The sequence below is a fragment of the Diadema antillarum genome, unplaced genomic scaffold, assembly GCF_040938485.1.
Source record: "Diadema antillarum isolate AM-2024a unplaced genomic scaffold, OU_Dant_1.0 seq00000076_RagTag, whole genome shotgun sequence".
Lineage (NCBI taxonomy): Eukaryota > Metazoa > Echinodermata > Echinoidea > Diadematoida > Diadematidae > Diadema > Diadema antillarum.
In genome coordinates, this window is record NW_027271170.1 from 512,751 (window position 1) to 526,281 (window position 13,531).

General features: G+C 37.8%; 1 protein-coding gene across 3 annotated transcripts in view; it reads right to left on the reverse strand.

Annotated features, from left to right (window-relative positions):
- Nucleotides 1-1,979: 1,979 nt before the first annotated feature.
- The window catches only part of LOC139726059 (choline/ethanolamine kinase-like), a 49,028-nt gene continuing 37,476 nt past the window's right edge, over nucleotides 1,980-13,531 (reverse strand). For all 3 annotated transcript variants that reach the window (XM_071637141.1, XM_071637142.1, XM_071637143.1), the window contains 2 exons: nucleotides 13,040-13,121; nucleotides 1,980-3,432 (listed from right to left, as the gene is read on the reverse strand). In XM_071637141.1, coding sequence (XP_071493242.1) covers nucleotides 3,277-3,432; nucleotides 13,040-13,121 — 238 coding nt within the window. In that variant the 3' untranslated portion in view covers nucleotides 1,980-3,276. The remainder of the gene's footprint in view (nucleotides 3,433-13,039; nucleotides 13,122-13,531) is intronic.

Genomic DNA, 13,531 nt, shown 5'->3' on the forward strand with positions numbered 1-13,531 from the left:
AAGAGGAAAAGATATGGGATATATATATACAAATAATAGGACCATGTATGACCAAGCAAACTGATTCTTCATTCATCAGCGAGCTCCTCACACAATTTGAGGTCCTTTCACCTTATATCATGTCCATAAATGTAGAAATGCCAATACAAAGGGAATATCTCTCCTTCATCTGCCATCTGATTTCACAATTTTCCAATCTAGGTAAACCAAATCAGATTTGATAATTTATAAGTGGAAAAGTGAGCAAAGAAAATGGGATTCTATCGGGATTCAAACTCGAGACCTTTGGATTGCTAGCCCGGTGCTCTACCAACTAAGCTACAGAAAGCCCTAGTTCAGTGTTCGTCCCAGAAACCCTAAATTCTCAATGCTCAGATGGTCAAAAGCTAAAGTGGAATAATATCTGATGAACAGAAAGGTATAATTTTCATCAAACTAGCTACAAAATTTATGGAATTCTAAAGATTCACAAACTAATATTGAGCAAATTAGCTTGAGACATTATATCAAGGCATAATTGTGCAACTGGCTTTGGCAAACAATATATAAAATTCATGTTTTGGGGTAAAAAACTGAACTACAGCATTTCCCCTTTAACATCACAATCCGTGGGTTACTGTGACTCAAAATCATGAAGGAAACCAGTTTTTTTCTTTTTGTCTTTATTTCCTAAACAGAAATTTAGCAAAGATTTGTGCATAAAAGCAATGTGGGGGGTCATGACATCATCCCTTCTAATTTATATACGGTTGCTGCTAACTCTGAAAGATGAAAATGTGAAAAATAAAGAAAATCCAACTTGTTTAACATTAAACTTTGACATCCTGTACTTACATTTGACTTTATCTATCCCAGTTAATATGCATTAATGGTTTACAACCTTAATTTCAGAGGCATTTCCCGTCTCACTACATGTATTTGGATACAGGTAAAAAAATCATACATCTTTATATACACTATAATACAGGATATCATAAAAATAAAAATTGAAAAAGACAGCAGTTTACATGTACTTTACATGGAAGTCATAATAAAAAGAGAAAAAGGATTTTTTTTCTGAAATCAGCCATATTTGCTGTTTTCCCCTTCCTTTTTTTTTAATAGGTCAACAAAGTCAGACACACATACAAATCCAGTCATTTCAAAAATGCACTGATATGTGCTTTTGACTGCCACCATTACTAAGGCAATGATAATGTGTAAACATATGTTTGTTGTGATTTGATGAAATGTATTGTGTCAGTACATGTATTTTCTTTTAGACTCAAGTGCTAACTGCTGATTATTATGGCTGGTAAGGGTATTAATTCTAATATCAACTTTGAAATCGCAAATGTGAATTTCTACCGGTTTGAGGAAAGATGACTTGAGCATCCAGTTATATGCCAATATCTTTCCTTTTTTTTCCGTTTCTTTCTGAACAAATTATGATTTTGGTCTACTAACTACCCTCTGTAAATACTTTCTGCTGATTTGGTTGCTGTAAGTTTGTAAGTTTTCAATAATTGAATCTTTTAAGCGATGATAAAGATGCACTCTCTGTTCCATTGCTAAACACTTTGTATCAGCGCACAGTGCAAGAGTGATAGCTAAAGTTACAATCACTAACCTTAAACAGATAAGCCTCAGTAAAAATAATTCTCATTACATTGTCTCATGTGTTGCACACCAAACAACTTTCAGCTTCAATGATCTCTTTTTAATTCTCTTCCTTATAACGTGCAGTGCATGCTGTATAAGGTTGCAACAATAGGTTACATTACACATTTTACAAATCAATTGAGTTGTTCTTGTACAAACAAATATCCCTGTACATGATATGAAAAAAAAAAATCCAAACAACCAAAAACAAAACTTTTACATGTTTCAGATTAGGCTTGTACCATACATCTTTGAAGTCCTATTTTTCTCCACTTTTTTTTTTTTTTTTTTTTTTTGGGGGGGGGGGGGGGGGGGGGGGGGGGAGAGTATAACCCAATATTCTCTATTAGCAACAGATATGCATTGATATTATCCAGTCACTGAAGAAGATACAAACGGAGTGGTTATTTGCTGTTATAATAATAACCCACAAAACAATATGCATAACCTCACATCTTGCCCAAACAATAAAGCTTCCTTAAAAATCAATTTTTCAGAGACTAAACACTGCATAAATGCAGCAATGAAAGGTAAAATATACTGACAATATACAGCATGGCATGTGTTACACAGGGCAGAAAAGTTGCTAAAATTGGGCTTTACATTGGAGAACAAAAGTGTAAGAAGGTAAGAACACAAAGTTTGGGAACTTTGAAGGTTTCAGCTCCTCATATTTTAAAAAAAGTATAAACCTGTTCCTCCTGTAGCTGATGGATGGGGGTCTGTGTTATGTCTTGTTTTATTAAAGTTACATTAAACTGGAGTGCAGGCAGTCAGCAGCATAGGGCAAGCCAAAGGCAACAGTTGTGATATTCCACATAGGGAGAGCTTAGATGAACTCACTCATCCTGATAGATGTATCTTTCTAAGGAGGGCGTGGCAGCCACCTGTAGCCATGTTTTGGTCTCGGGAATTCATGTCTGTCTGCACTTTCTTCTCAAGTCAAAATAAAAAGAAGTGAATTCTAGCTCCTCAAACAACCCTACTATTTGAAGTGTGACGAACGGGAGACATTTTACACATCCCCCACCCCCTCCCCTCCCCAAGAAAGGGGGTGACAAGTTCTTGGGTTGATAATTACAAATTGTGCAAATGTTTCACATGATTTTTTTTTTTTTTACAATGGCATATAAGAAAAGAGTTAAAATCAAGCAATCTACCACAATTTGTTTGATTACCTCCTCACCCTCTGTTAGTATGCTAACTGATTTTATTTCAGATTGCTAGAGTCAAAAACAACTTGGCACTTTTGAGAGTGCTATTACCACACTACTCCATTTGAACCAATTCCCCACAGCAAGTATCTGTGACGAAACTGTCAGCTATGAGGTGATACTGTCAAGGAGCCATCTGTGGCCATTTGTTACTCCATGTTTTTCAAACACTGGCAGTGGCCATTTTGAGCTTCATGTCTTAAATCCATTATACCTCTGATTGTTTGTGATAAAAGTATATCCGCTCTGATGCACACATTCTTGCACTGAACAAAACTGCCATGGTTTCGCAGCCGGGGTTAATGCGAAACAAAAGTGACTCCGCACGGACACAGCATCAAACGATGGTAAGGCGCTTCATAAAAAAAGGTTGCAGTTCCAAAAGCCAGTCGGGATGCGGTTGCCAGGCAACCAAAGAGCCTCATGTCAAGATGGACTGTCTGGAGTCTACCGGCTGCTGGAAGGAGGCACTGGGCGTGTCCAGGGAGGCCGGTGGAGGGGGGAGACTCGGCAGCATGTCTAGTGGTATCATAGACTTGTGGTGGAGATACTCATTGAACCGGGCCACAGCATATTCCTACAAGGACCAAACAGACGTACCATACTCTGGTGTGAGACAAGATTTATGCATCACTCAAGCATTCTATCGGTAGGAAGGCAACTTTACTGTTACAATCACCTCATTATCAAAGATATCAGAAGTAAAATCACATGCTTTTTGGGGAGCAATTTTCCTGGTACTGGAGAGCAAGTTTCTAAGCATTTTGCTATAACTACCATACAAAATGTAATTTGCATAGCATATTCATTTCATGACCTCTACACCATTTTGTTCAAAATGTATGACCATTGACGAAAATTGCCATTCAATTTTGAGAAGGAAAATCATTCCCTGCTTCCAATGGTAGACGACGTCAATAGATCTTGTAGATAAAGTGCAGGAAACACCAACCATTCTAATCTTATATGAGACGTTGAAAAAAGTACCACTGGCAAAGGGGATAATCAAATTTAAATGATCATCAACACAAAAGAATCTTACTTTTAAAGTTCTGGTCCTTGTGGCGAAATGACAAAAAAAAAAAAAGGTTTTTGCTCTTTTTGTTTGCATTCAGCGACTATCAATTTTCGACTTTAAATGCATGTAAGAGAAAACCCCTTTTATGATTCATCTTTTACAATTGATCTGAAAGAATTTGGTCTCATGACTAAGACTTTTAATAACCCTTTGATTGAGTCTGATACATCATACTGCTATGAATTGGTGACATATCTTTGAGTGCAAATTTGATAATAACAACAGCAATAACAATAACAATGTCATCTTTACCCAGAGTAGCCTCTTCAGTGTTGCCACTGCTCTACCAGAGGGCCCTGTCATTATTACTACCCTAGCGTTGCCAGGTACCCATTTATACACCTAAGTCGAGAGGGGCATGGTGGGCAATAACATCTTGTCCATGGACGTAAGCACTGGGCGGGGTAACTGCCAAATGATTTTTTTTGTTTTGTTTTTTTTTTGGTTATTTTGTTATTGAACTCTCTTATCAACACCAAACAAACTACATCCAATGGAGAAAGTGCAATGTGATGCACTGGTTGGAACATACAAATTGGCGAGTCACTGAAAACACAGGCAGAAAATGAATTAAACATTAGCTATTCAATACACATTTTAAATGATCAAATGCAGCAACTCTAAATTTGTTTGATTTTGTTTTTGTTTTGTTTTTTGTTGTTTACAAACAGGTAAACTGGGTGGAATGTGTACAACAAAGAATGTGTTTGTAAGCCTGGACTACAGATGATGATCCAGGTAACAGACAAATCACAGACTGACATGAGATACATGCCAGTCCCATTGAATAGATACATTGAATGGACAACCAGTCACTTTGCTGGTAGATTGGATCATATTGAATGGTACTGAATACGTAGAAGGGAATAGGAGTAATTGGATAGGAGCAAATTGGATAACACTGAACAGATGATGATCATACAAAATGGACTCATTGATCAATGGGTCACATTGAATGAACTGTAACATTGAATGGATATGAAGTATATTGAACTGACAAACAGTCATATTGAATGAAAAGAATCAGAATGAATGGATACTCCCGGGCACTCCACTCACGCAATCACGGACCTCCTCTGAATATCAGGAAGGCGCGTAGACTCCGTCAGCGCTTTCTCTGTAAGATCTCCGCCAGCTGTCTGAATTCTTAGCCAGCCTCTCACGAGATCTGTCGTTCCAAAAGCACAATCAAATATACGTGAACCTGCCACCCCGCCCCCATTGCGTCAGTTAACCATGTCATATTTCTCGCCATCACTCATGACATGGGTCGCTCCTGAGATGCTAAACATCCACACATTTCCCATCGTGACATGACATGCCATTTGGATCACTTTCTTGTATGAAGATACCATTCATTTGATCATTCCTTATACCCCCATCTCACTAGACGGCGATTCCACCACGACCATAAAAAATCGACAAAGCGCAGCGGATCGTGGCTTGATCGCTTTAAAGTCTTCCCCATCATATCTTGAGTGCTTTAGAAGCGCAGAGGGTTGCCACCATCGCCATGGTCGCCGCCAAGTTTTGAACATGTCCAAAATTCCGTAGCGAGAGCGCCGTGGTTTTAGAGCGTATCACAATCACCTGACAAGCGCATTAAAAGCACCACATTTGTAGCTCGGACGGGGTAGCAATGCATAAAGCATAACTCAAGCTCTTCGAAAGCGGCCCCCATCGCCCATGAAAATTACCACTTTTACGGTAGTACGTCACAGGAACAAACCATGAACAAAAGAAAGTGATGTACCAGACCAGGAAGGTTGACATGGAGAAAAGCGTATAAAATTCTTTTTTCCACGTACACTTAGTATGAATCTACTCTGTTTGTTAAATTGTTTGTTTGTCATATACCATCGCAAGTCAATGAAAGTAAATTAAGTTGTAATTTTTTCAAATATATCTTCATAAAATTGTCTCATTGCAGGATACGATTTATAGTTTGCTCGTAAGCCGGTTCTTTAATATTATATATACACACATTTTACCCTTTTAATTGAATGGATGACTTAACTAATAGTGCAATATTACATCAGGTTCTGGTGTGTTCTAGAATGCTAAGATGTAAGGGTGAAACCATATTCTGCATATGGGCAATTCCGCAGTTAGGTGGACATGACAGGAATAAAAGAAATGTGCCTCTTTATCTTACTCTTTAATTTAAGTATCAACTAATGCCATGGATGTTCACCAATCACTAAGGTCTTTCAAATTCAGTAGATTTTATTTTTCGTATTTATTGATATTGCGAGATCTAAAACCATCATTTAAAATGTACATGTGGGACTGGGGATGCTGAAATTCACTTAAATGCAAATTACAGTGGGTTGCTTTGAAAATTTTCCTCAAATTTTTGCTAAAAGGTAAAAGATGAATACATTTAAATACTCCAGAAGTCATGTGACATTTTGTCAATTACAAAAGGGTGAAATGACCTGCGGAATTACTCCAGACAAATGTAACGTTACTAACCGTAACGTTACTAACCATGCATTTGGGGGTCTAGCTAATAAATTATCAGTCGAACTGCTAAAAATATTTGCGTGAACATTTGTCATGATGCAATAATTGAAATTAATGCAACACTTTGTTTGAAGTAACTTGAATTTTTGCACACTTTTTGTTACAAGACATTGATTTTTTTGTCATGTCCTTTTTTCGTAACGTTAATAACCAGCCCTTTTAGTTGCCATAGCAATTCTAATATTAGACTGTATTCATTCTTTTCTATATCATAAACCTGGGAAGGATGAACATGTTTTTAACATGATTTTGACTTGAACTGAATAAATGGTGATTTAGTAGTAGAAATAAATATCTAAATTTCTTTAAATGTAACGTTACTAACCGCGGAATTGCCCATATCCATGTTGGTTTGACACTGACATCTGACTGAAGAAATGCAATCATGAAACCCACTTCATACCCCGATCCCTTGAGATTGTAGCATAAGCCCGGCGTAAACGAATCACTGTCGCTCCGATCGTATCACTGTTGTAGCGAGGTCTTGATAAGCGTACGAATATCGCAATAAAATCAGTATGATCGCAGAAGCAGCGCGTCTCGTCGGCCTGGAAATGCGCCAACAACGTGGCAGAGTCGTATTATCATCATGGCGCTATCGCCTACAGCGCAGGTTGAGCGTGGAGAAACCGTAGTGTAATCGCCTCAAAGGTAAAAAATGGAGACGGACGACGATCACGCCAAGATTTGTAAATTTTTCACAGATCACCATATGGTCACCATGGTCACCTTCCTAGTGAGATGGGGGCCTTAATACCTACGTACTATGTAACCACACAAGTACATGTATGTACACATATATACAGTGTAAATCATAGCAGGGAAGGCAACACCTCCCCGATCATAGTACCTGTGCTCACAAGTTCTATTTCTACTGATGTAGATACTGCTAGTATCTTACATTAAGGACCTACCTTTAAAACAATTCTTCCCTCTAACATATAATATCAAGATAGTTACAGTATGACTTTCCTGTGTCATTTTATTGTGTTCCATTCTAAGAACAACTTTCTTCTTTAATCACAACTAAATTACATTCTATCTGCTTTCAGATACATTTTTCATCACTTAGAGGTGACAGAACGCAGTGGACAACTTGTTCATATTATAGTTCTGCTAATAATGATATGTGTTTTTAGTATAGCATGATGAGCAGAACAGCCACAGCATAGTCCTATGCATTGAAATTTGTGTTAGGAAACACTCTTTCATCTAAAATGATGCTGCACAGTAGCATTGCTATGTATTAGAGTCATATAAATTTCGGTCCTTACCAATCTTCATCTACACTGATCACAAATCTCTCCACATTAAGTTTATGTTCTCCTCATTCTAGCTATCACTCTATACAGGGCTGCACACTAACCCATAATTTCTACTGGTCCCAGCCATCTGTCTGACCAGTATGCACCCAGTTTTTTTCCATGTTTTCCTTAGTCCATTCCTGAAAAATTTGCTCGTCCGTCAGCAATTTTTACTGGTCAGGGACCGTCGGACCGGTGCCAGTGTGCAGTGTAGCTTTATGGAACCTTCGCACAAACCAACTACACCTTTTCCTTCAACTAAAAAAAGAAGAAGAAGAAAAAAAAAAAATCAACGATGAAAAAAGTGCAATTTAGTTAAAGCCTGTTCTAAACTTGTTCCTCCTCACATCGATCTATAATTTGACCCGCCCGACCTGCTCCAGGAAAATTTTCATGACCAACCCAGCAGCTCATAATTTATTTCAATTTGACATGGTTCGAGTCATTACTGGTATTCTAAAAGTCTAATCTTTGCCCTATCAACTCATAGATAAAAACTAAAGGTTTTTTTTAACACAATGGATACTTTGCTGTAATCATCTGCCTTGCGACACACCAAAGGCAAAGGGAAACCAAAGATTTTACATTTTTACAAACACTCATTTTATTCTTAAACCTACTGCATAATATACAGGTTAGAGGGGGAAACATTTGGACTTATTGTTTCCTCAAAGGAAAGCTGAAAATGCACAACAAAAGTGCACAATAAGAGGAGTGCCTTTTCTTGACTTGAAATGTAGACACATCTACATTTCATGAGATTTAAAAGGAAAAGAAAAATCATGGTGAGTCTACCACAGAGTGTAGGTGAGCAGCAAGTAATATCGCTATGGTTGAAGCGTTTTAATATTCAATATAACTGGGCTCCTACAGAACCAGCAACCTACACAAGAAAAGAAAGTATTTCTTTGCTCAACTAAAATCTAACACGCATCCAATGCAGTGCCATGAAATCGGCAAAGTCTGAAACAGACCCTTGGCCATGTGTGCAATTTCATCACAAAATGAGGAAACCATTGCTTAAAGGTAGGGAATCCCATTTGCATGCCTTAAATGAAGAGTTGTGTAAATACAGTGGTATGTTGAAGAGAGTATCATTTTAGAAACTCCCATGAAGTATTGAAAGTGGAAGGTAACATTTAGTACACTTTTTTGACCGTTAGATTTTTGAATTGAATTTTTTTCGGGGCTCACCGTAAATTCCAGTACATTACTAGGCTACCTTTGCAGACCCATGCACTGCATGTGTGTCCATCATGTATATTTTGTGAAGAAAGTTCATCAAAACTTACGAACATTTCTATATACATTCTTGCCACACACTCTATATGTTATTACATCAGCTCTTATACTTTTAGATTTGTGTTTATAGATAAAAAATACAGAAGACTGCAACAAAAAGGCTTAAGTGTGGCTGACACACAGAACTACTGAGTAGTTGAGTTTTGTGCATTATTCAAATTGTAGATAACTGTTGACTTCCAAATTTCTCAGCAGTGGCCTAAACAAGTCCCCTTAGGTTCATATTTAATGTTTTGCTGCATTTTGGGAGGTCTGTAAAAGGTATCCCCTACCTTTAATGAATAGTACAATCTTTTTATGAAGCCTGTGTACAAAAGACTAACTAATCTATTTATAGTAGTTTACACCATCACCTGGTTATAGGAAGAAGGTATGATCTCCGTGTGGCAATCATGTGAAGTGTGTGTTTACTGTTGGGTGATCTCCTGGCAAGAAATGTTGCAGGAACCTAAAAACTAATGTCAAGTTAGTATTTGAAACAGCTGGTTTGAAAAAAAAAAATGAATTTGAGAACTGTTTGAATGAAATCTGGCAAGTAAGGAAGTTGTAGCTTTCAGTTCCATGACCACAAGAGGGCAGTAGACAAACTTTTAAAGATTTGTGGACACTGTCTGTAGTCTCTGTTTGGTTTTGTTTTGTTTTTCTCATCATCATGACATAGAAATGTCTTTTCCTTGGCATACGATAAAGCCAGACTAAGCAACCAGGGGTCTGTTTCAATAAGCTCTAAAATTATCCCTAAGTTCATTCAACTAATCTTATTTATCAATAATATAAGAACTAATCAGTCATCATAAGTTTAGGAACTGCTGACTGTAACCCATCCCCACCCCTCCCCCCCCAAAAAAAAAATGGCTTTAAATTCCACATTCGTTCTCCTAATTTGATTCTCATTTAGAGCGATGAATTGTTACAACCTTTAATTAAAATACCTGCATCAAAATGACTTCAAAGCGAAGTATAAGCCACAATGGAGATACTCTGTGAGCATGAGAAGAAAAAGGTCATTTGTACAAACTGGCATGTTGTTTTTAAATTCACTGAGATAAACATCATCTGTGATGATTATTCATGAAATCCTTATAAAATGGTGCTTGCCAGCACATCCACTTGACAGCAAGCATGGTTTTTGGCGTTATTGATTGGAAAAATTTGTTAACACAGTGTACATTCTATGCACATTAATAAAATGGTTGCTTCATCGAGTGTTAATTGACAGACCATTCCGGTCACCTGGCCTATGCAAGTTGATTCTTCCTTTAAATATGATTGATGAATTCAATACCTTGTAATGAGTGGGGGGGGGGGGGGGTTTAGACACTATGCCACTTTGAGAATAAATAAGTGCTTTAAAGGACAAGTTCACCTTCATAGGCATGTAGATTGAGTGAATGCAGCAATATTAGTAAAACACATCAGTGAGAGTTTGAGGAAAATTGGACAATCTGTTCAAAAATTATGAATTTTTGAAGCTCCTGCTATCTACAAGTCACTGCTAGATGAGAAGACTACAACAGCTTGTGATGTCACATGTACAGGATGATATAAAGAAAATTCAACATATGTTCTCTTTCCTCGAATAATAAAATGGTTAAAATACTTGACTTGCCTCTTTCAGAAGGCATGGGGAGTTATCTTATGCTTAAACATACGCCAGTGACAAGTCCAGGAAATGTGCACTTTTTCCAAAAAAAATAAACTTTCATAAAATTCTTTTTATAATTTCCTTATATCATTCTACGCATGTGACATCATAGTCTTCTCATCCAGCAGTGACTGCGCAGATACTTTAAAAATTCATGACTTTTGAATGGATTGTCTGATTTTCCCCAAATTTCCATGATGTGATCTATTAATATCACTCCATTCACTCAATCCCCATGTATAATGGGTGGGCCTGTCCTTCAACCAAATGAAAAAAAAAGAAGACAAAAAAAAAGAAAGAGGTCATTTGTACCCATGTGCATATGAGCGGAGTTCTCAAAACTGGCTTATAAATGAATATCCTTGCTTGCCATGGCATAGCTGTTACGCTGTGCATTTGCTTGAGTGGTATGCACAGGTATGACAAGCATGACGAGTGTGTAGACTGCACACTGTAGACAGCACTCTGTACGTAGCACGCACACTGTACAACATGTACGTGTGAAATGAGTAAGAAAGGCAAACAAATGAAATCACAAACGATGTCAGTCTCCAAACCACCAATGATTGAACAAAATGCATGAAAATAAGGGGGAAAAAACGTCTCAATGTCTCACACTGTCTCACGTTCAAGCAATGTCCACATTGCATAATGTGACACTGAAGACCAACGACAACAATGTGAACAACCCCACACAGAATGTCAAACTGAATTCTTTAGACACCCCTTCCACCAGCTAAAGCTGACAGTACCATTGTTGTTTCAATCACAGCATTCTTTTTAATATATATACACACAGGAGGTAAGGTACACCTCAAGGAAACAATAGCCAACATTTCTCCCATACCTAATGGCCCGAATTCACGAAGGTGGTACAAATGAAACCATGGTTTAAATCATGGTTTAAACCATGGACAAAAACCATGGAGCGCCAAGTGTCGCACGGAATATTTCGTTACGAAAGTGGTCAATTCGTCGATAAAATGACCGTTTCGTTAACGAAATTATCATTTCGTGGACGAAATATTCATCTAGTTACAAGATGTTGTCATTTCGTTATGTAATCATTTCATCGACGAAATGACTGATTTCGTAACGAAATATTCCGTGCGACACTTGGCGCTCCATGGTTTTTGTCCATGGTTTAAACCATGGTTTCATTTGTACCACCTTCGTGAATTCGGGCCAATGACGTACCAAAGTGAAGATGTCACAGTCTTTTGTTATAGCCTGGGTTGGAACCAAGTGTGAGCATGGTTAGCATAGAGCAGGTGACTTGGTGTAGAACCAGTTTCTATAGCAATGAATGGCTATGACATCACACTTTAGTACTTTGTGGCTCAAATTCACGAAGGTGGTACAATCTTTGTCCATGGTTTAGACTATGGACAAACATATGGGGTGCCAAGTGTTGCATGGCCTATTTCATTACGCAATCAGTCATTTCGTTAACCAAATGGTCATTTCATCAACCAAATGACTGATCTCCTACCGAAGTACTAATAGGCCATGCAACGCTTGGTGCCCCATCCAAAACTACAGTCTTTGTCCATGGTTTAAACCATGGACAAAGATTGTACCACCTTCGGGCCAATAAGTTCTTGCTTGTACAGTATGATATAGACAGCCATGTAATCTCAGTATAATAATAGCTATTATCCCAGAATTATACACACAGCATGTCAATGAATTTGGTTGGGGATTTCCCAGTCACATTGCATGCTGACATCACTGCATGGAGAGATCAATATTAAGATCATGCAATCTTGCACAAGAAGGAGGTAATAACCCCAACCCTACCTCTCAAATATGTGACGTGACTTGCATGCACCAACTTATAAGTAGAGGATATTAATCACTTCATCAAAACAAAGAACCAAAATGCAGCCCATGCTCGTTCGTAAAGAAAAAAAAGGGTTCATCAAATCAAACTGGATCAGTATCTATCATTAATTTGTTCAAAATTACACATGCCAAATCACCCAATATCATGAATGAAACCTTTCTGCTTGACAGAAATGTGTAACTTCTTTCCTTTTCTTTTCATCACATGTTGTCAAGCAGTTCACCTTCCATCTACACTATCATTTCACATCTTGCTTGGAATGTCACAAATCTTTATGAGAATACTTCCCATACACCTGGCTATGTATCTTTATTACACAGCCTTTTCTATTCTTCTGAGAGGCACATATAACAAACTATTTTGCCAGGGAAAAGTGCCACTCTGCTTAGACGATATGACTACTGGTCGCAACAAGGACTGAATGACACAAACAAAGCATGGTTACTGACCACACAGTCGGTGGTCAGTGACTGGTCAACTTACCATGTATCCAAATGTGGTCTGAGAAATCTTGGCCTGGACAATTGACCAGAGGACCCACAGGAAGTGGCTGACTGGACTGAACCTGATAAAGGGATTCATGATTTGGGATTTTCATCAAGCTAATATAAACCTGTATCGACTACATGAAAGGGCAATATAAACCTATATTGACTGCATGCAAGGGCAATATAACAAATTTTAAAGCACTCCATTGTATTTAATGAGATGTGCATATCATGTTCTGATACCTACTCCTTCTTTTCCTTTGTCTTTTCTGTACAGTATAATAAAAACACAAACGACATACCAATGGTCTTTGCTGAATGCAAATATCACAAAATATTGCCCTCCTTTCAAAAATAGAGCACTGATCTGGGAATGTGTATCACGAATCTACATTGGGCAAGATGAGAACTTCACAAGAGGCTTAAAGGACAAGTTCACATTTATAGACATGTGGATTGAGTAAATGCAGCAATATTAGTAGAACAC